This window comes from Ailuropoda melanoleuca, chromosome 14, assembly GCF_002007445.2.
Source record: "Ailuropoda melanoleuca isolate Jingjing chromosome 14, ASM200744v2, whole genome shotgun sequence".
Classification (NCBI taxonomy): domain Eukaryota; kingdom Metazoa; phylum Chordata; class Mammalia; order Carnivora; family Ursidae; genus Ailuropoda; species Ailuropoda melanoleuca.
In genome coordinates this window covers 21,099,786-21,123,048 of record NC_048231.1, presented here as the reverse complement: position 1 = coordinate 21,123,048, position 23,263 = coordinate 21,099,786, and the positions used below count along the sequence as shown (strand labels likewise).

The 23,263-nt window shown below is 37.8% G+C and overlaps 1 protein-coding gene across 1 annotated transcript in view; it reads left to right on the top strand.

The window, feature by feature from the left end:
- GTF2A1 (general transcription factor IIA subunit 1) overlaps window positions 1-11,242 on the top strand; it is a 45,250-nt gene extending 34,008 nt beyond the window's left edge. The window contains exon 9 of the mRNA XM_002918310.4: window positions 6,992-11,242. Coding sequence (XP_002918356.1) covers window positions 6,992-7,099 — 108 coding nt within the window. The 3' untranslated portion in view covers window positions 7,100-11,242. The remainder of the gene's footprint in view (window positions 1-6,991) is intronic.
- Window positions 11,243-23,263: the final 12,021 nt, after the last annotated feature.

The following is a 23,263-nucleotide window of genomic DNA, read 5'->3' as shown; positions in this document are numbered from 1 at the left end:
AAATGTGTATATGGCTTAACTCAGTGGTATAGAGGAAAGGCCTGGGTGTAGTTTTCAAATAATACATAAAGTGTTGTTTGATTTTTTTTTTTTTTAATTAAGTCCCAGAAGATAGAGCTAGGATCAGTGAGTGGAAGTTTGGAGGAAGCAGATTTCAGTAAGGGGAAAAGTATGAAAGATTTACAAGAGAATAGGCCTAGAATGGAATAACTTAATTTGCAATTCTTTGTCGCCCGCTTCTAATCATACTCAAGCAGAAACTGAACAACGGCTTGCCAAGAATATGCCATGGAAATGTTTGTATTGGGAAGTTAGATCATGAAATTTTATGAATGGGTTCTCAGAAAATATCTATACATAGTGACCATTTCTGGATTATTAATATGAAATGGCCTGATTTAGTAAGAAGTGTCTTGGGTTTGAGAATCATCTTTGCCACTTACTTCCGAGCAATATGCCCCTGGTCAATTCATTGAACCTCTCCAAGCTATGATTATCTCTTTTGAAAATGAAAGCCTTAACTACTTAATTTTGAGGCCCCTTTAGATCAGAGAAGAGGGAGAACCACGGGTCCTTTTTTGAAGATATGGAGCTTAAGCTGAAAATTGAATGATGCATGGGATTTGTTGGGAAAGGGAAGAAAGGTCATTTCAGTTGATTTAAGTTTTATAACTCCTTTTCTCCTTAAATCTATGAATTGCAAACAACTAAAAACTGTAAATGAAGGTAAAAGAGGGAGTGCCCAGGGTCTGGCCCAATTTGAACACTGCCCTTCCCCTTTTGGCTTAATTGTAGATGCACATAGTTTTTGAAATCTGTAAGTGACTGGATAATCAGCATTGCCTGAGATGTATTTGTTAAATACTGCCATGTATAAGGTTCCATGTTAGGTCTCGAGAAAACTATAGGAGTTTTACTTTGGTAGAAGAAATTCTTCATAATTGTATATACTTAGAAATGATACTAGAAATGTGTTTGGGAATGACACTGAAAATTAATTATTAGGAAAGACTACTTTTAGCTGATGTGATTAGGGAACGCTTTGAGGAGAACACAGTATTTTTGAGGTGGATCTTGAAATAGGAATTGAATTTGTAAAAATGGGAGCAAGGAATGATACTTCTTTTGTTTGAAATGTAGTCTTTGAGGAATGTGGAGGTAGGAGGTAAGCTTGGAAGATGAGTTACCAGGTCATTTAGAAATAGAAATAGTCAAGCAGAAATGATTGCTTAGAACTGTGCTTCTGGCAACAATGTTTATAAGGGAATTGGAAGGAAGGCGAGAGTGAAGCCTGGAAATCAGTTGGAAAGTTATTGTAATAAATCAGATAACAATAGGCTATTGATGTGGTAAACTAGAAGATGATTGGTGGCCATTGAGAAAACAGTTGCCAGGTGTCCTGTAGACAACTAAAGTAGAATTAGAGATAAAGTAATTAGAGGTTAGAAATATTAACATCAGTATGGATATTAATGTTGGACCATAGCATTAGAAGAGTTAGCAATATGGAAACTGTTACTGTGAGGAAGAGAATCGTTGTAAACATAATTCCAATATTGAGGATAGGAAGTGTCCTGGTGGTCTAGATAAGAATTAAGAACAGCCTAAGGTTACATGGTGTAAACATAAAAGGAGTTATGGAGAAAAGGCGAAACAGTGGTCTAGAAGCATCAGGGAAAACAAAGGGCATTCCTATTTTAAAAGTTTGCCAGGATAAAATTTCCTGTGGAAAAAAGGGACACATGTATATATAAACCTGGCAAAGATAAGATACTTTGCAGAGAAATATATTATTAATGAACACAACTATTAAAAGCTGTAAAATAGTACTAACTGCAAATACATTTATTTCTTTAAAAACTCACCTAATGAGTGAATAGGATTTTTTGTTTATTTGTTTGTTGTTTTTGTCAAATTTAACTTTATTAAGAAACCAGTTTGGGGGCACCTGGTTGGCTCAGTTGGTTAAGCGTCTGCCTTCAGCTCAGGTCATGATCCCAGAGTCCTGGGGTTGAGCCCCGTATCGGGCTCCCTATTCTGTGGGGAGCCTGCTTCTCCCACTGCCTGCTGCTCTCCCTGCTTTTGCTCACTTACTTGCTCTCGCTCTCTCTCTCTGTCAAATAAATATAGAAATAAATAAATCTTGTAAAGGAAAAAAGGAAACCAATTTGTCAAAAAAAAAAAAAACCCAACCGAAACAAAAACAACAATTTGGCCAGTCACAATGGTATGAAACTAGAAATCAATTACAAGAAAAAAATTGGAAAATTCACAAATATTTGGAGATTAAACAGCATGCTACTGAAATCATTGAGTGAAAGAAGAAATCAAAAGAAAAAGCAAATCTTGAGACAAGTGAAAATGGAAATACATCATACCAAAACTCATAAGATGTAATAAAAGCACTCTTAGGGAAGTTAATAGAAACAAGAAACATCTCAGCCTAACTTTATATCTCAAAGAACTAGAAAAAGAAATGAAGTCCAGAGTTAGTAGAAGAGAGGAAATTACAAAGATCAGAGTGGAAATAAATGAAGTAGAGACTAAAAAGACGCCAGAAAAGATGAGTGAAACTAAGAGTTGGTTCTTTGAAAAGATAAAATCGACAGACCTTCAGTTAGACTCACCAAGAAAAAAAGGGGTAAGACTCAAAATCAGAAGTGAATGGGGAGTTCTTAGATACCACAAAAATACAAAGAATCATAATACTACTATGAACAATTATATGCCAAGAAATTGGACAACTTAGAAGAAATGGATAAATTCCTAATCAAAAACCCTCCAGCAAACCATCATGAGACCAGAGGGCTTTACTGGTGAACTCTACCAGAATAAAGAAGAAATTCTTCAAGAAGAAATAATACCAGTCCTTCTCAAACTTTTCCAAAAAATAGGAGAGGAGGCAATCCTTCTAAACTCATTTTACAAGGTCAATATTACCTGACACCTAAACCAGACAAAGGCACCACAAGAAAAGAAAATTATAGGCCAGTATTCCTGATTAACACAGATGCCAAAATCCTCAACAAAATACTAGCAAACTGAATTCGACAATATATTAAGATGATCATATACCATGACCACGACCAAGTGGGATTTATTTCAGGGGATCCAAGAATGATTCAATGTACACAAATCAATGTGGTAACTCACCATGTTAACAAAATAAATAATAAAATTCTTATAGTCATCTCAGTAGATGCAGAAAGGGCATGTGGCAGAATTCAACATCAGTTTATGATTAAAAACTCTCAAGAAAGTGGGTATTAGAGGTAATGTATCTACCTCAACATAATGAAAGACATACACGACAAACCTGTAAGTAATGCACTTAAAGGAGAAAAGCTGAAAGCTTTTTCTCTAAGATAAGGAACAAAACAAGAGTGCTTATTCTTGCCATTTTCAACATAGTATTAGAAGTTCTAGCCAGCGCAGTTAGGCTAGAAAAGGAAATAAGCATCCAAATTAGAAAGGAAGAAGTAAAACTGTCACTATTTACAGATGACCAAGTATTATATATAGAAGACCCTGAAGACTCCACCAAAAAACTGTTAGAATTAATAAACAAATTAACAGCGAAGTTGCAAGTTAAAAAAATCAATATACAAAATATATTGGCATTTCTGTATGCTAATAACAAACTATCAGAAGGGGAAGTTAAAACAATTTCATTTATTGCATCAAAAAGAATAAAATACCTTGGAATAAATATAACAAGAAGATGAAACGTGTGCAGCAAAAAACTATAAGACATTGATGAAGGAAATTGAAGAAGAAACAAATGGAAAAATATTTTGTGTTCATTGATTGGAAGAACTAATATTTTTAAAGTGTCCCTACTACTTAAAGTGATGTACAAGTTCAACAGTCTCAGTGCAATCCCTATCAAAATGTCAATGGCATTTTTCACAGAAATGGAACAAATAATTCTAAAATTCAAAAGACCCTGAATAGCCAAAGCAAACTTAAGAAAGACAGGGGCATCATGCTTTCTGATTTTATTTTTATTTTTTATTTACTGTATTACAAAGCTGTAAGAATCAAAACAGTATGGTATTGGCATAAAATCAGACATGCAGATCCATGGAACAGAAAAGAGCCCAGAAGTAAACCCATACATATGTATTCAATTGATTTACAACAAAGGAACTAAGAATATACAGTGGGGCCATATGTACCCCAATGTTCTTAGCAGCATTGTCCACAACAGCTAAATTGTGGAAGGAGCCAAGATGCCCTTCAACAGATGACTGGATTAAGAAGATGTGGTCCATATATACGATGGAATATTACTCAGCCATCAGAAAGAACGATTACCCAACATTTGCAGCAACATGGACGGGACTGGAGGAGATTATGCTAAGTGAAATAAGTCAAGCAGAGAAAGACAATTATATGGTTTCACTAATTTATGGAACATAAGAAATAGCAGGAAGATCAGGAGGAGAAGGAAGGGAAGAATGAAGGGGGGGGTAAACAGAAGGGGGAATGAACCATGAGAGACTATGGATTCGGCAAAACAAACTGAGGGCTTCAGAGGGGAGGGGGTGTGGGTGACTGGGATAGGCCAGTGATGGGTATTAAGGAGGGCACATTGCATGCAGCACTGGGTGTTATATGCAAATAATGAATCATGGACCACTACATCAAAAACTAAGGATATACTGTATGGTGACTAACATAACAATAAAAAATTATTACAAAAAAATAAAATCAGAAGCTATATACATAAGAAAAAAAATATACAATGGGGAAAGGACAGTCACTTCAGTAAATGGTATTGGGAAAACTGGACCACTATCTTACAACATAAACAAAAATCATCTACAAAGAACTTCTCAAACTCAATACACGAGAAACAAACAAATCAAAAAATGGGCAGAAGATATGAACAGATACTTTTCCAATGAAGACATACAAATGGCTAACAGACACATGAAAAAAATGTTCAAAATCATTAGCCACCAGGGAAATTCAAATCAAAACCACACTGAGATACCACCTTACGCCAGTTAGAATGGCAAAGATAGACAAGGCAAGAAACAACAATTGTTGGAGAGGATGTGGAGAAAGGGGATCCCTCCTACATTGTTGGTGGGAATGCAAGTTGGTACAGCCACTCTGGAAAACAGTGTGGAGGTCCCTTAAAAAGTTAAAAATTGAACTACCCTATGACCCAGCCATTGCACTACTGGGTGTTTACCCCAAAGATACAGACGTAGTAAAGAGAAGGGCCATATGCACCCCAATGTTCATAGCTGCATTGTCCACAATAGCCAAATCATGGAAGGAGCCGAGATGCCCTTCAACAGATGACTGGATTAAGAAGCTGTGGTCCATATATACAATGGAATATTACTCAGCTATCAGAAAGAACGAATTCTCAACATTTGCTGCAACATGGACGGCACTGGAGGAGATAATGCTAAGTGAAATAAGTCAAGCAGAGAAAGACAATTATCATATGATTTCTCTCATCTATGGAACATAAGAACTAGGATGATCGGTAGGGGAAGACTTAACTGCTTCTTAAAAAAAAAAAAACTCAAGATGGATTAAAGATTTGGATGTAAGATCTGAAGCCATAAAACTAGAAGAAAACATAGGGAGTAAGGCTCCTTGACATGGGTCTTAGTGATAATTTTTTAGATTTGTCACCAAAAGCAACAGCAACAAAAGCAAGAATAAACAGGACTACGTTAAGCTATAAAGCTGCACAGCAAAGGAGACCATCAACAAAAGGAAAAGGCAACCTAGAGAATAGAAAACATTTGCAAATCATATCTGATGAAGAGTTAATATCCAAAATGTGTAGAGAACTCATACAACTCAATAGCAAAAAAGCAATTCAATTTAAAAAATTGGCAGAACTGAATAGACATTTTTCCAAAGAAGACATAAAATGGCCAACAGGTACATGAAAAGGTGCTCAACATCAGTATTCGTCAGGAAAATATAAATCAAAACTACAATGAAATATCAGCTCATACCTGTTAGAATGACTGTTATCAAAAAGATAAGAAATAACAAGTGTTGGTGTGGTGGTGGAGTATGGGAGCCCTTACATACTTTTGGTAGGAATGTAAATTGGTATAGCCACTATGGAAAACTGTGTGGAGGTTCCTTGACAATCCAAAATAGAACAGCTATATGATTCAGCAGGTCTGCTTCCTGAATAGTTATTCAAAGGAAATGAGAACACTAACTCTGAAACGTTTATGCTCTCCCATGTTCATTGCAGCATTATTTACTGTAGCCAAGACATGGAAGCGACCTAAGTGTCCCATCAGTGGATGAGTGATAAAGTATGGTATATATTTATATACACATGATGTAATATTCTTCAGGCATAAAAAAGAAAGCAAGTTTGTCATTTATGACAACAGTGAGTGGACCTTGAGGCATTATGCTAAGTGAAGTAAGAGAGAGACAAACACCACAATATCTCACTTTTGTATTTGGATTCTACAACCAAGCAACCCCCCCCCCCCCCACAAAACCACCACCACCACCACCACCACCACAACGAAAACCAAAAACTGAACTCACAGATACAGAGAACAGATTGGTGGTTGCTAGAGGCCAGATGGTGGAGATTGGGGCAAATGTGTGAAGGGGGTCAAAAGTACAAGCTTGAAGTTATAAGTCATAGGGGTGTGATACACAGCACAATGACTATAGTTAATGCCATGTTATATACTTGAAAGTTGCTAAAAGAGTAGATCTTAAAAATTTTCATCACAAGAAAAAAATTTGTAACTATATATGGTGATGGATGTTAACTAGACTTATTTATGATCATTTTGTAATATATACAAATACAAATCATTATGTTGTGCAGCTGTAACTAATGTTACTTGTCAATTACCTGTCAATTAAAAGAACAATTTATAAAGCAATAATGTGCAAGACAAAGATTTTTTGGTGTATGAATGGGTTTTTTGTTTCCTCTTTTGATTGTATCTCTTACATTCTTTTTTTGTTTATTTAGATACACAGAAGTAAAAACAAATGGAAATTTCATCTCAAGGATGGCATTATGAATCTTAATGGAAGAGATTATATATTTTCCAAAGCCATTGGAGATGCGGAATGGTGAAGAGTTGGTTCTTTTCTTTTATAAATAAAACAAAGAAACTTAAAATTTAAAGTGGACAGTTTGAAACTTGGGACATATACCAACCAAAACTTAACTTCTGCATGTCAGAAAAGTGCAGTAGACTCAAAGCTACTGGAACAAAGAGACCTTGACAACATAGACACTACTAACTGGCAAGCCATGGAACTGTAGCACCTGGGGTTGTTGGGGTGGGGGAGGTTGGGGTTTTGGAAAACCATAATTGTTGATTTTAAATACAGGTACCTGCCACCAGTAATTAGCATGTAAAGCTTTGTCTATATTCCTTCCTCCAACTTGGGTTCAATCAGAAGATACTTGTTGGAACGAACTGAAGAAAATTCCCTTTTGATAGATTGAACTGAAACTGCTTATTGTATGTGGTTATATTTGGTAAAAATTGCGTGTGAGCTTTTTACAAAAGGGTAAGAATTATGGTGTTGAATTTTAATTCACTTGTATAAGGAAACAATTTAGAGCTCTCATTATAGGTCTTAAATATTTTTACTAGCTATTCTCCCTCAGTAATATATACCTCTTCCTTCCCTGCTTTATGAAACATCTGTTTAAGAGTTAAAGGAAGTAATCAGTGATCACAGTTCGGAGACAGAATTTGACCCAAGAATGGTTATTTATTTTAATTAGGTTTTCATACTCATTAAATATAATTTAAAGATTTGGGCCTCATAGAGTTGAACAGAATTAAAATGACAACTTTGGTTTCCTTACAGAAAAATATTTGTTTCTTTTAGTCCCATACCTTATAAAGAAACCCCAGAGTGGCTCCTCAGGAATACAGTTTTATTTCACAGAGGTACCATCTAGCTGAAATTACATTCATAAGAATAGATAGAGATTTTTTTCCTGATGGGCTGAAATAGATGCTTATATGTGTTTAATCTTTAAGCTTAACAGACATTCAGATAGCATTCTGTGCATTGACTGAAGCATTGGGCAGGTAGTGAGGACCTGGATTTTTTTTAAACAGTTTAGTAATTATAAAAGTTTCTTGTGTTTACTAGTAAAGAATTTAAAAACTATTCTAATTGAACAAAAGTTTTTTAATTGCAACTTTGTAATTTGAGGGAGAAATTTTGGGGTTAGAGGGGGTTGGGCCACTAAGTACATATTTACCTCTCTTTCATTTGGTGGCCCTTCCAGGCCGTTGGTAATGTAGACATGGGCTCCAGTTTGCACATCGAGAAGAAAGCATAGAAATTTGACTTGTATATTAAGAATAATAGAAATTTAATATGTATATTAAGAATGCACAGCTCTGTATTCTGTAAGGGGCTCTAAAGAACAATATGGCAGTGCTGTGTTCTGTGTGAACTAGTTGCCTGGGAGAATTGTAGGAACACTTGTCTTCATCTGTGTTTTCTTATAACTAATTCTTTTTCATGGTCTATCTTGACAAAATTCACATGTGTTTAAGTTACTTGTATATATATTTTTTTAAGTCTTCCACTTTTGTCTTCCTTTTATTTGCCTTTGTGTGTGTTTCCAGAAATAACATAGAAACACTTCACATTGCAAAGAAAAACTGTGAGCTATTATATGTTCTTTTAACACAAATCTTTAAACTTCTTAAAAAGGCTAATCAATTTTTTTTCCTTTTTCTTTTCTTTTTCTTTTTTTCTTTCTTTGCCTACTTCCCACCCCACGTACCAACTTGGTTCCTTTAACTTATGTTCTAAACTTTGGTGTAAATGATGGTTTCTAGCATGCTAGTAGTTAGGTTTATTTAGATACCATTAACTGGTAATACGGTTTTGATTTTTACTATATTAATTTAGTTTTTTGGAGGGGAGGTTTATTTGTTTACCTCACTACTCTCAAAGCACACACAGGTTTTTTTGTTTGTTTGTTTTTGTTAATAAGTCTGAGAGAAGAGAAGGGAGGGGGTGAAATCACAGAAGTCTTGTTGTTCAGTTGTCTTCAGTATAGTTGCTAATAGGTTTATATTTACCCAATGAAGAAGTCAACGACCTGAACTACCTATAAAAGTTTAGCAGTGCTGCAATGTTGATTGAAACCCTTTGGCTATATCGTAGTTCTTCTGCTACTGAACCTTGGATTACTATATGATATACAGCTCATGTTTTGGGCCTTCTATGTAGACAAACATTTGTATTCATAGTAGAATTGTATACTGGCCTGTTTTTATAACGTTATTTTCGAACATGAACAACCACTGCTTTCAGAGTGACTCACTAGGGTTATTTTGAAGCAGGAAATAACCATTTGTATTTGCACCTGTGTATTGCATATTAATTATGGCGTACTTGGCAAATGCTTTTCTTTTACCTGTGAAAATTCTGAAAGCCGGTCCAAACAACACTGCATACCAAATTGTGCTCTTATATATTACTGCATCGTGCTCCTTTTTAATCAAAATAGAATGTTTTGGTTTTATTATAGTGGCTTGCTATAAGAATGCCACTTGCTTATCTTTTACTGTACTTGAATTCTTAATCATGCTTTTACATTGTATTTAACAAATCATTTCATTAGGTTCCATAAAATGTCATTCCTTTGAAAAGGCAAGGATTCCCACTTTCAGAATTTTAAAATGGAAATAACATGTTTATTCAAAGAGGGAAAACAGTTCAGACTTGGTATTATGGAAATAAGTAAAGGTTTCAGAAGAGGATTCGTTTAGATTTGCACAGATGGTGATGGCACCTTTTACTACAAAAAAAAGATTAATGTTAACAGTGCTAAGGAAAATTTACACAAAATTACTAGGTAGAGTGTGGAAATGTGTGCCTTTCAGTATATGTACTCTTTTTTGGTGGTCATTTGGATAATCAGACCATTTGAATTGCCTGAGAGCACATTTAATTTCTGTGGAGAACCACATTTGGCTAAAACAACTTTAATGTGCAATTAGTTTCTAGAGTAAAATGTCTGTTATATGAGGGGGATCTTTATATTGGGCTTTTATATTTTTTTAAATGTTCACATTTCTTTCTGTTAATTAAATGCCATCATATCACATTTATATTGTTGCCTCTCTTAAAATCAAAGCCACCTTGATGTTATTCTTTGGAATACATCAGGATCTGAGCGGTGTGTATAGTGATTAAAATGTGTTCTGGAAGAGCATATTCTAATAGATTTTGGTTTTAGCAAGAACATAAAAATATAATAGCTTTTGTATAAAGATTTTCTTTCGCTATATTGAAAATCAAAGATTTGGTTTTCTTTTTTCTGGCTTTTATGGAGGAATAAAAAAGGGTTGTCTCCCTCTAAGAGTAATTTTTGGTTACCTTACAGCAATAATGTCACCATTCTTTTCAAAAGGTAAATATGCCTTGTACAGGAAAATAGACATAATTTCCTCTTGGGAGTTCCCTTTATAACTTAGCATTTTCTTCCACTTGAGAAAATTCCTATATTTTCAGATTATTTCATCTTGAACTTTTTTGAACTTTTGTGCAATGGAATATTTTATTGATCCATCTTTGTACATTTTCATTTTATTTCATGTCTGTTTCCCATCTGTCTGAGTCAGCTATTTCAGATTTTGAATTCATTGGTTAAAACATAGTTGCTTTAAATAGTTCCTCATGAGTTTATATTAAATAGTTTTGCATTTTAATCTATTATGCTATGGAAATTATTCTGAAGTTTATAATTCCCTTTTTAAGCCTGCCTTAGCCTATCTTTTGTCATTTTTTATGATTTAAGGAAGAACACACCAAACTTAATATTTGTGTTTATTTTGAGGAACAAGAGAAACGTTTTTCTTCCCTTAGGGGAAGAACTGCATTGAATTAGTAACTACTATTTTAGTCAAGGTTCCTTAAATCGGTCCAGTATGCGTCAGGGCTACAATTTGGGGGGAGGGGCTAATCCTTTTGCTGTTCTGAGCTACTATTGTCAACTGCTGTTGTACATACTGTTATGTGTAAGGGCGTAAATATATTTATTATGTTTGTAAAATTCATTCTGTACAATTGCAGATCAAGGTTGCTCTTCTGTGATATACAGGATATTATGTTTTAAAGACCATCTTGGAATACAATTAGAGAACTTAGTATTTTGATGTACTAAGACCTATTTTAAGTTTAATATTCTACCTTTGCAAAAACTTTAATTAAAGATGTTATTTAAAAAAGAGTAATGTTGCTTGCTTTGCTTACTAGTGTGTAAGATTGTTATATAGATAACTGAATAAAACTATACAGTTTAGAAAGGAGAATGCTTTACATTGTTAATAAGTTCCATTTATCAAAAGAAAAGGGTACATTAAATTCTATACCTTCAAAATAAGTAGGGTGGGATGTCAATCTGAAATATTAAACTGTGTTACAAGTTCTTAGTAGCTTTTAAGAATAGTTGTATTTTCTAGACACACACGAATTTAAATTGGGCTAAATTCACCCCAACAAAATGTAACTAAAAATTGATATAATTAACATATTGTAATAAATGAGTAATTCTCCAAAGAATAGATTACTTTGGATAAAATTATTTGAGGGCATATTTGCTTTTTAATTACTCTGTTTAGCTAAATCTTTTCCTTAGTTCAGAGTTTGTAAATAATCACATAATAGGAGAACTGGATTATTGAGGTTTGTATTACATATTATATATATTATGTTATTTTAGAAGGTATTAAATAGCAGGTATTTTAATTTTATAGTTATTTAAAATGAATCATTAAGAAGGTGGCTTTTTTGTAATTTTTTTATCCTGTTAACTACTTTATCTAGGAAACAAGCAAATTTTAACCATTAAAACAATTATAATAAAGACATTTATTGCCAGCAAATCTTGTATTTTTACACTTTAATTTAAGCATTGTTGATAATCTTACCACTTTGGCCTCAGTTACTTCATCTGTAAAATGATGACAGTGTGGTTTTGAGGATTGAGGTATAATGTATGTAAAGCTCTTAGAATTGTGCTTGGTAGCAGCAAGCACACATGTCACATATACATTTCATAATTATTTACATAATTTAAAATGATTAGTGGAGCTGCAAAAAGTTTTTTTTTAATGTTGAAAAATAGCAAAATAGTATGTGATCTGATTAAGTTGAGGCAGTGAAAGATTTGGTTACAGCTAAACAAATGAAGCCAGGGAGATTGGGTTAGTGAAGCAGTGACTGTAGCAGAACGTGGCAGAGGGAAGAAAAGTGGACAGGTGTAGGAGAGGGTAAAATGAAACACGGTTAGAAGGCTAATTTAAGCTTTTCTTTTTTTCCCCCTAAAGTAAACATATTCTGAATTATAAGTCTAAAATAGGCTGAATTTTTCCAAAACTAAAATTCATAGAATTGCAGCATTTTAAAAAATCACACAATTCTCCTAAATGTCAGTGGCTTCTTCCCAATTCATTTAATGGAGAAAAACATTGATACTAAAATACTGTTAGAGAAAGATTTTGAAGCTCTGATTACCTCACCCTGAGTCTGACCTGAATCCCTCTCCTAATGATTGTTGGCAGTCCTACTTCTGGAGGTAAATGGCCTTTGTGTCAGCCCTCCTACTCCTCAGCCAAGGAAGAGGCAGATATAAGTAGTTTATTACTTTTGTTTGTTTTGAAATACAGTTTCCTTAGTCTGAGAAGAAATTGAGCACAGAGCATATATATATATTCTCATTAAACTCTCTCTATAGTGCTCTCTCATCGGCCAGGAATTGTGACTAATAACCATTGGAGGACCCAGAGATGAGTAAGACAATTGCCACTTTTTCAAAGCAGTGAGGTTGAATTGTGTGGGTTCTAATTCTAGTGTAGATTGGATTAATAATGGTGTGAACTTGCATGTGTTACCAAACCTAACCACCTGGGGGTTGTGAAGATGAGAAAACACATACATTGCATTTAACACAGTCCTTGGCACATGGTAACTACTCAATAGGGGTGTATATACCCATACATTTTAGTAAGGAATAATGGTCCCAGAGAAGATCTTAGTTGGCCTACGTTACTTATGTGTGTTTTCCTTATCTTCCTACCTTTATAGAAACAGGTGGACAGCCTGTGATGATGCTTCTGCAATTGAACTGAGGGATTCAGAAGACAGTATTAGTGATTTCTGTCAATAGAAATATACAATTCTAGAAAATTGTAGCTGTGATCTTCACATCGAAAATGCATTTTGCTTTCTAGAATCAACGTTCTGAGTCTTAGCTTCAAACTTCACCTTTCCAAAGGTTATGGAATTGAAATGATACCAGTTACCTCCTGAGTACTTCTGGAATAGCCCTTTTCCTCAAACATAATGTTACAGAAATAATTCATTCCCATTTCTATTTCCCTGTCCAGACCTCATTTATCGGTAACTACTCTTTCCCCACTCACTGGGATTTGAAGCTTAGTGTCATCTGAACCTGTTTCTTCCCTAGTCTTACCCAATTATAGTAAATAGCTCTATTGTCTACCAGGTGCTCAAAACCCAGGAGTCATCCCAGAAGCCCTTTTTTCTCCTCACTTTACCACATCCAGTCTATCAGCAAGTTTTGCTGGGTCTACTGTCAATATATACGTTGACAACTTCTATTTTCACTGGTACCTAGTCTAAGTCACCCATAAATCAGACTGCCCTCAACCAGTCTGACAAAGCTTCTTGTTGTACTTGATCTTTCATATGAAGGGAGAAACACAGTGGGTCAGTCTCCCTCAACTGGATCTCAAATGTGTCCATCGGAGGAGGGCCTTACCGTGGCCTGTCCTTCTCTTGCTGACCCTGACTTCAGTAGCTGTGTCTCACTAAAGCCCATTAACTCATGTCGGTGTGGAATTCAAAGTTATGATGCACAAGTGATAACCACATAGAGACCCATCTGACAAAATGCAAGTTCTAAACAAGTCATTTATACCTGATTTTGACCTTTGCCTGCAACACTCTCCCTTTATTTTTTTTTAAAGAATTTTATTTATTTACATGCACAGAGAGAGAGCGAGCGCAAGCAGGGGGAGGGGCAGAGGGAGAATCGGACTCCCCACTGAGCAGGGAGCCTGACACGGAGCCTGATCCCAGGACCCCCCAGACCATGACCTGAGCTGAAGGCAGACGCTTAACCAGATGAGCCACCCAAATGCCCCAACACTCTACCTTTCTGTCTTTATGGTCTCAGAGTCAAGAACATTCCTACTGCTTCTACCATGCTTTATCTTACATTGAAACCTGATAATGATTTGTCTTTCCTTGTTCCAAGTGTGTTCTAACTCACTTTAAGACAAACAATTGATATATTTCATATATAATGGTCTCATACATTAATTTCCATCAGAGGAAGTGGACACATGGAACAAAGAGATCAGTTCTTCAAAGAAGAAAGGCAAATGTCAATTAATTGACCTTTTTCATAATTGAAAGAATAGGAAATAAGACAATAGGAAACCATTTTTCCACCTATCAAATGACTAGAAGAGAGAATAACCTGTCGTGGTCACGGTCTGGGTAAATGGGCTTTATGATAGATTGCTTGTGGAAGTGTAGATCGATACAAACATTCTGGTGGACAGAGGGAACAAGAAACACACAAATGCTTTGAGTCAGGAAAGGGAGATGGTGTGTAAAGAAGTTTACCCAAAGAGGCTTGATTGTAGTGAACATGGGAAAGGACAGATACTTGGGGGAGGAAATAAAAAGACTCATATTTGATATATTTTTAAGTGTGTGGTGCCCATTAAGACATCCAGGTTGAGGTATCACTATGGCAAGTTGGATATAAGTACATGAGCTCGGCAGGGATGTCTGAGCTAAATAGTATCTGTGGAAATTATTATCAGATGGAGAGCATTTAAAAGCCACAGAAATGATTCACCTAAACCAGAATACAGATAATAGAGAAAGGAAGAGGGTCCAAGACCAACCTGAGAGGCACTCCCAAGGCAGAATTTGGGAAGAGGAGTAGTTAACAAGACTGACTATATCATTTGCGGAACCTAATGCAAAATGACAACGTGGGGCCCACTATTCAAACCTTACTAAGAATTTCAAGACTGTGACAGCAGAGCATTAAACCAAGAGCGGGGCCTTGTGTCACACATCCTTGAAGCTGTCCTGAGAATCAGTAGGGTGAATGAGGAAGGAAGGCCCAGTAAAGTAGGGAGAAGGGGGAGAAGCTCTCAATAAGGACAGTATTTTAGCGGGAATTGGGTGGTAGACGTTTCAGCATCATCTATTTCTCTGGCCATGGTTATTGATTCAGGGTTGGAATGGGACCTAAGAAGGCATTCTGTGAACTTCAGGACTCTTGCTTGAAATGCTCAGACAAAATGTCTCTTTCTCTTGGCAGATTTGAATGAGGAAGCACATAGCTCCAGGTGCAACAGCAGCTATCCCATGACCTTGAGGAGAACCAAGCTTAATAGACACATGACATAGGGAGGCAGAGCAGAAGATGGAAAGAAACAGGGTCCTTAATTACACAGCTAAGTGGGTAATTTATTCTATTTCTAGTTATCAGAGACTGTGAATTTATATTTTCTGTTTACCATTCTTTTTCATTTCTATCCACCCCCCACCCCCAGCCCTTGCCTTCCTGTAGCTATACAATTTTCTGCATTTTCCCCTGTGAATTTCCTGGCTTGGTTTAAGCCTAGGTTATGAGACTGTGTCTTTACTCTCTTGCTTCCCTAGAGTTGCAGGGGCCTGTAAGCATAGCCCTAGACACATAGTGGAAAATTCTGCAGGGTGGCTTTGGAACCAGATTGATCTGAAGTCGAGCGCCAGCTGTACCTACAGTCTCTGAGACTCAATTCCTCATCTGAAAAATGGACACAGTGATGGTTATCTTGCATCCTTGTTGTAAAGTACATTGTGTATAAAGCGTAGGGCACATATTGGACACTGAAAATATTCTGTTAGCAAAAAGGGCTTTAGGGTTCTTCTGGTTTGAGCTTCCTAGTCTATAGTCGACTTTAAAACCCCCAAAAGGGATGCAAATTGACCAATGTTGTCAGTTGAGTCTGTGGTCCCATGTGATAACTTGTCAGCCCTCTTGTTGTTTTTTAAGAACAGATGCAAAATGATTTATAAAAATATCCCATTAAAAAATATATATATATCCCATTTAATTCAAAATCGAGTAGTTACAATCCTAGACCTTTCTGTTTTTTCCAGGGCCTATCAGTGAGAAGCTACGAAAGCTTTGTTGTCTTTTCAAAATAAAAGTAAATTGTATTTTGCCACAGGGCAAGCTATGGGGGGCTAGGGGGATACCTGGGAATCACCAGAATGTCTATGTCTGCTTAGCTTTGTACGTCCTTGTGTGAAATACGCCTAGCTGTAATTAGGGAAATGGCACAGCTGGCTGCTTTGTTTTAAACCTCAGGGAACTCCGTGGAAGGGAGTAATTTCCATTCCTTAATAATCATCTGTTTACAAGAGTTCTAAAACGTGAAAAAGCTCAACATCTGAACACTTCACACATCCCATAAATTGAGGGAAAATTTGAGTGGTCATTGGGATCATTTTTATTTTTTTAGGGATAGCTGCTTGGAGGCCATGAAGCTGATCAGAATTTAGGCAATTATTAAAAGCTCCAGAAAAGAATCTTATAGGGTTTCTTAGGGGTGAATATTGGGTCACCGGACTATAAATTCCATCAGGGCTGTGACTGTCTTTCAATTCCATAACTGTATTTCTAGGACTGGACTCTGTGCCAGGCACACAGGAGTACACATGTGTTGAACGAATGAGTGATAAATAAAAGTGACGTGCTGGTTAATTGGAAGGAAGTCAGAGATCCATCTCCTTCATTTTGAAAAGAGCCCACTGACTTTCCTGCCCAGCTGCCAGCACGTCCCCACTAAGGACACCACAGGGTAGGGTGGCAATGCCCTGGGCAGGGCAAGCAGGGCCAAGAAAACCAAGAATTCCATCCAGGTTCATTTTGATAGATGATGAGAATAAAGGCTCCTTATGGTTGTTTAATTTGAGCAGGATGCATGAGAGAGATTTGTTGAGGCTTCACAGAACACTCTGCCTCTTTTGCTTCATGCCAAGCAGGATGGAGGGCAGGGCTATACTTCCTGTTATGGAAGTGGGATGGGGCAGGTGGTCCCTTACCTGCCTCAACATTCGGAAACGGGCCAAAATCTCAAGGTGCCCAATCTGATGCTTGCGCTCAAGACTGTGACCCTTTTTTTAATTCAGTTTTTTAAAATTGTGGTGAAGGACAGAAACATAAAAACTTACCATTTCAATCATTTTGAAGTGTGCGGTATTAAGTACATTTATAAGGAGCTACCCTCACCATCATGCATTTTTGGATCTCTATACCCATTATACAGTAACTCCCCATTCCTCCTTTTCCGCAGCCCCTGACAACCGCCGTTCTACTTTCTGTATGATTTTAACTAATTTTGGTACCTCTGTGAAATCAGACACTGTTTGTCTTGTTGCGATTGGCTTATATCACTTTGCATGATGTCCTCGGGTTTAACCATGCTGTGTGTAGCATGTGTCAGAATTTCTTTCAAGGCTTAATAATATTATATTGTATATACACAACAAGTGCTTATCTATTTATCTGTGGTTGTACCCTTAGGCTGCTTCCACATTTTAGTGATTGTGAATAATGCTGCTATGAACATAGGTGTTAAAGATGGTTAAGATGGTACATTTTTTAATGTGTTTTTATCACAGTAACAAAAAAAAAGGCCTATGTATCTTTTAATAAACATTGTATTCAGTATAGAAATTAACTGCACAACTCTTGATTGTACAGACCCCAACAGACCCCAACACTCGGGGCACAGCCATGTTCCTTTGTTTTGTGAGTAAATTCCCGTGGGTTTGGAATTGTTTGCATTTAGGGCTCAACTCACCATCCAACTCTGTGCTATTATATTTCTCGGTGGGTAGACAGTAGATTAGAAAGAGACAGTTGGAGCACAACAATTGTAAGAACAGAAACAGAATTTAGTTATTTACTTATGTCCTTCAATGTGACCACTGGGAATTTTTATGTGTTTAAATATAAAACAGTGAAACAGTGCAAACTATGAAATGCAATCATTTTGTTTGGAAATTGCAAATTTTAGCCCATCAACAAATATGTTTGTTTCATTTCATGACTATTACCGAAAATAATTGTGTCCTATGAAGGAAGAGGAGGTGTTAAAAAATGATGTTCTAGTGTCAGATATGCTAGAAACTGGGCATCCAGATCAAACCCAATTCTTTAATGATTGAAAACAAATGCTTGTAGCAACTACAGAAATAGTGGTGTGGTGGAGAGAGCCTGGGCTTCAGAGTTAGATGGATTTGAATTCAAATTAAGATGCCACCTTTCCTCAGCAGACTTTGGGCAAGGCTTTTAAAACCTTTGGCTGCTTAAGGGGGCTAAATTACCTCCCTTGTAAGGATGTTTTGCTGTGAATAAAGGAGAAAGTGACCGCAAAGCCCCTAGCATAGGTATCGGACAGATGAAGCATGCTGTGGGCTGGTGCATTAGTCTCCCTGGGCTGCCAAAATGATTTTCTGCCATCCAGGTGGCTTAAAATTACAGAAGTTTGTTCTCACAGTTCTAGAGGTCAGAAGATTGAAGTCAAAGGGTCAGCAGGGCTGTGTCCCCTCTGAAAGCTCCAGAAGGGAAGTCCTTCCTTTCTTCCTCAGCTTCTGATGGCCTAGGTATTTCTTTACTTACGGCTTCATAACTCCAATCTCTGCTTCCCTCTTTTTTTTTTAATTAATTAATTTATTTTAGAGAGAGAGAGTGCACATACATAAGCAGGGGGAGGGGCAGAGTGAGAGGGAGAGAGGGAAAGAATTCTCAAGCAGACTTCCCACTGAGCACAGAGCCCAATTGCAGGACCCTGAGGTCATGACCCGAGCCAAAATCAAGAGCCAACCCTTTAATGGGCTGAGCCACCCAGGCGCCCCTGTGCCTCAGTCTTATAAAGACATCCATCACTGAATCTAGGGCCCAATTGGGTAATCCAGGGTCATCTCATCTTGAGATCCTTAATTTAAATTATATCTGCAAAGATCTTTTTTCCAAATAAGGTCACAGTTACAAGTTCCAGGACATGGCCCTATCTTTTGGGGGCAGCCAGTCAACCTGCTACAGCTAGCCATTAGTATGACTATTAAACATTGTACATACCTTGGGCTCTATGCAGAGCATATCCAAGAGAGTACAGGCCTCTCCTCCCTACTCATATGCCAGGGCAAATGTGGTTCTTCATCTTCTCTTTTTACTTTGTGGTTCAGAGAATTTGGCAGACCTTAGAAGCTCCTTCATTTCAGTGTGTTCTTGCCCCTAGATCTGGGCAGCTTATAGAAAGTTCATGAATAGGAAGGTGAGGAGGCCTTTGTTTCTGATGCACTCTTGTTTGTAGCACTGTACTTAGGGGACCAGATCCCTGCCAGGTTATAAATATATTCAAGAAAAGGGAGAATTGGATTGGGAAGTCAAGTGGCCCAGTCAAATGCTAAGCATAGCAAGATCAGGGCCTCGTTTCTAGTGTCTGATTTTTGCTGCTTTTGCTTTGGGTTTTCTGATGAGGTTTAAAGCACCCAGTGTGAATTGCTCAGGCTCTGGTTTTGGCAGGAAAGGTGTTTTGCAACCACGCGGGCATAATCATCCCAACTGGTGTCATTGCTTTTGTTCTTTCACAGAATAGAATAAATAAGCCAGCCATGCTCTAGCTTAGATTTAAGATTTGGTTTGCCTCTCATCTGAGCTCTGGCCACTGGGAAAGGGGGTGGGGTTGGGGGAAAATGGAGAGAGGAAAAGAACCATTGCCAGTGCTATCGATGGCCAGATCTGGGGCAAAGGATGCTCTTCAGAGTGGGTCTGGGGTGGGAGAAAAAAGTCACACTCCATTGACCATAAACCTTGCTCCTTGTTGCTTACTGAGTAGTGCGAGGACGGGAAAATTGGAGCAACCTCTCAAGCAGCTTGCAGCTTCTCCGAATTTTGGGAGTAGACTTGTGACTGCCTTTCTCAAGCTCAGGTTTTAAACAGCACTCAAGGATGGCAGGGCCATATGCCATGGCTATTGCTTGGGGCTGCTGTGCTTGACTGTTTCATTTGGAAAAGAGGAGTAGAGGGGCATGGGAGTTACCTGTGTGCGCACCAGCTCATAGGCAGGACTCTTTCAGTTGCATGAAACTCATGCTGGCTTAAGCAAAAATAGAAATTTAATGACTTGGGATATCAGGCTTTAAGCAAGACTGGAAACAGAGGCTCAACTAATGTTATTAAGGCTTTCTCTTTAGCTCTATCTCTTGGTCAGTTTCACCTTAAATTTCAGTCTCATTCTGGTCTACCGTTGACAGACTGTATGTCAAAGGAAGATGGTGGCCACCAGTAGCTTTACAAATATATCCTTAAAGCTTGTATATCCTTCTTAACTTCCTATTTTGAAAATTTTGGAAAAGTGCATCAGCTAGCCTGACTTGGACTAATCACCATATCCAAAAGAATGCAGGTCCATAATTGACCTAAGCTGGGTCACATGTCCCCCTCTACTCAGGGATGGCAGGGCCGTACCACTATTGACAACTCAATAGGGACTACATGGAGCAGGAAAAATGTCCTCAAGCAAAAGTAGGTACAGTTTCTTTCATTCATTCATTCCTCCATTCATTCACTCATTCAGTGTATACAATTTATTGAGTGCCTACAGTAGGGCTAGGGATACAATAGGGAGTACAACCGACAAAGTCCCTGCTCTCATTTTAGCTTACCTTCTAACTGGGAAAGACAGATGACTAATAAGTAAAATTTAAAAATTAAATACATAGATAAATAAGTGAACAAGATAATATTGGAAAATAATAAGTGCAATTGAAACCAAAGAAGGATGATGACATACACAGTGATCAGGGGAGTGGGCACCACTTCAACGTGCGGTTGGAGAAGTCTTCTCGGAGGAGGTAACATGTGAGCTAAGACACGAGGGATGGGGAGGAGCTGGACCTTGCCAAGCTCTGGGATAAACATGTTCTAGGAAAAGGAAAGAGCAGCTACAATATCTTCCAGGTGAGAAAGCATTTTCTGTTTTGTTCACTGATATACCTCAAGTATCTACACCATTACCTGGGACCCAGTAGATGCTCAATGCACGTGTCTTGAACAGAAGCAGCAAAGGAAGGCCCATACACCTGGAGTGTTGTAAATAAGGGGAAGAGCGCTAGGAGATGAGGCAGAAGAATAAGGAAGGGCTAAGAAGTAGGACTGTAAGCCCTGGTGCTAAAGACACTGGGTTATATTCTCAGCGCAGCGGGAGCCGATTGGAGAGTTGAAAGCAGAGGGTGATATGATTTATCCCCCCCCCCGCTGTTTTTTAAAGATCACTATGTATTTCCAAAAGGGGAGGGTTGGAAATGATACCAGTCAAAAATCATAGCAACCACAGTGCCCTTGCACTCCCTGGCAGTTTGCGTATGCTTGTCCAGGTATGTCACCCTCACGTCCACTGGAGAACAGGTATTACTCCCTGCGGTGGGAAGGGAAGCACTGCTGTTTAAAACACAAAGTGGACTGTCTGGCTCTTCATGGGAGATAACAGGAAGACGTAGCACAATTCATTTAAGAGGAAGGATATGTCTTTATACTGCTCCCTTCTCCTTAAAGACATTGATGTTCAAGTTTAGCCACTTCCAGGAATGTGTTTGGGGTTGGCGCTAGGGAATAAGGGAAAAATAGATGACCCTTTATTATTAATTAATTAATTAGTTAATTAAGTTTTGAAGCACCTTAATGAGTTTCCCATGTAAACAAGTAGGCTGCGGAAGCTTTAGGGTAAGGAGTGAAGAACTGCTGTATGAAAAATGATAAGACGTTGTAGGAACCTGAAGTTTGCTTGGAGAAGAAGGAAGAGAAGTAGAGAGGGCTAGTCCTGAGCTGCGTGGAGATCCCTGAGGAGAAAAACAGCCAGCAGCAAGTTTCCATAGTCGAGGACGATTGAGGGACTTTTGAGAACAGCAGTGTCTACAGTTCAAATTTAAGGCTTATGAGGGTACGATTCTGTGATGTGGGGCACTCCCCCCACCCCCATCACCACCCATCCCTTTTACTCTTAAGATTTCAAAAAATGGTTTGATACATTCAAAAGGCTTGTCATTGTGGTGGCTTTGGGGAATCAAAGGAAAAAGGGGTTGCTTTGTTTGTTGGGCTGCTGAGAGCCGAGGGAAGATTAAACTGCAGGAGGCAAGATGTGAGTGACGTTGAAGATTTAGGGGCTCAGGGAAACCTGAGCAGAAGGGTACTCAGAGAAATGGATACCCTTGGGTGTCTTCAGAGCTATTTACATGGGAGCCCACATGCTGCTTTCTTCTCTGTGTTTGAATGGGAGCCACCTCAAATTTAAATATAAAAGAAATGGTGACCTGTAAGATTAGAGAGTTGGGGTATCATCAGTTGGCTGGCTAGTACTCAAGTTGTCCCTCATTTTACAAATGAAGAAGGTTTGAGTGACCTGAATATATCAGGTCCCAGGTTTGAGCCCTGATTTGGTCACTGATTCTCAGTGGAGGGCTAACTGTGAGACTCCATCCCACCCCATTTCTGCTGCCATGAACTTCTGTCACCAGGACCTTGGGATGGGAGAGTGGAGGGGCACCACGGACTAACTTCACAGATGGTTCTACCCCTATAGTTTTGTAGCTGCCAGAGAAATGGTTTAGAAAATCATAGCAGGTTTTGAGCAGTATTGAAATTTCACCAGTTTAAATTCTAGATGGTTAAATTTTATTGATATTGTTTTTCTTCCCAATAATCTTCATTATTTCTTCCTACACACAGTAGACAAAAAAAGGTTGGTTCTATCAGAAGAAGTCTCTGGCTTGACTCATGTCTTTGAACTTTTAAGCAAAATATTTTTGACGAATATATTGTAGTGTTTTTTCTTCCATTATATGAAATGATCCTAGTGAATCTAGGAAGATTATTTTTGTTTACTAATTAAGATAGTGATTTTGGGGAAGAGGCTAGGGGTTTCGGAGGTGACTTTGGGTAGCCTTTGCACATGTCCTACAGATTAGAAGTGCTTTCAGCTCAGAGGAGTGATGTGCTCTGGAAATGTCCATCGGTTGTCTGCAAGCTTTTAGAAAATTAAAGCACTCTCTCAAATGGCATTAGGGAAGAAATGACTTCAGAAGGAACTTTTGGTATTGGGAAATGAGCCCTTTCTAGCAATGGCTTTGAATGGAAAGAGTGTCAAGC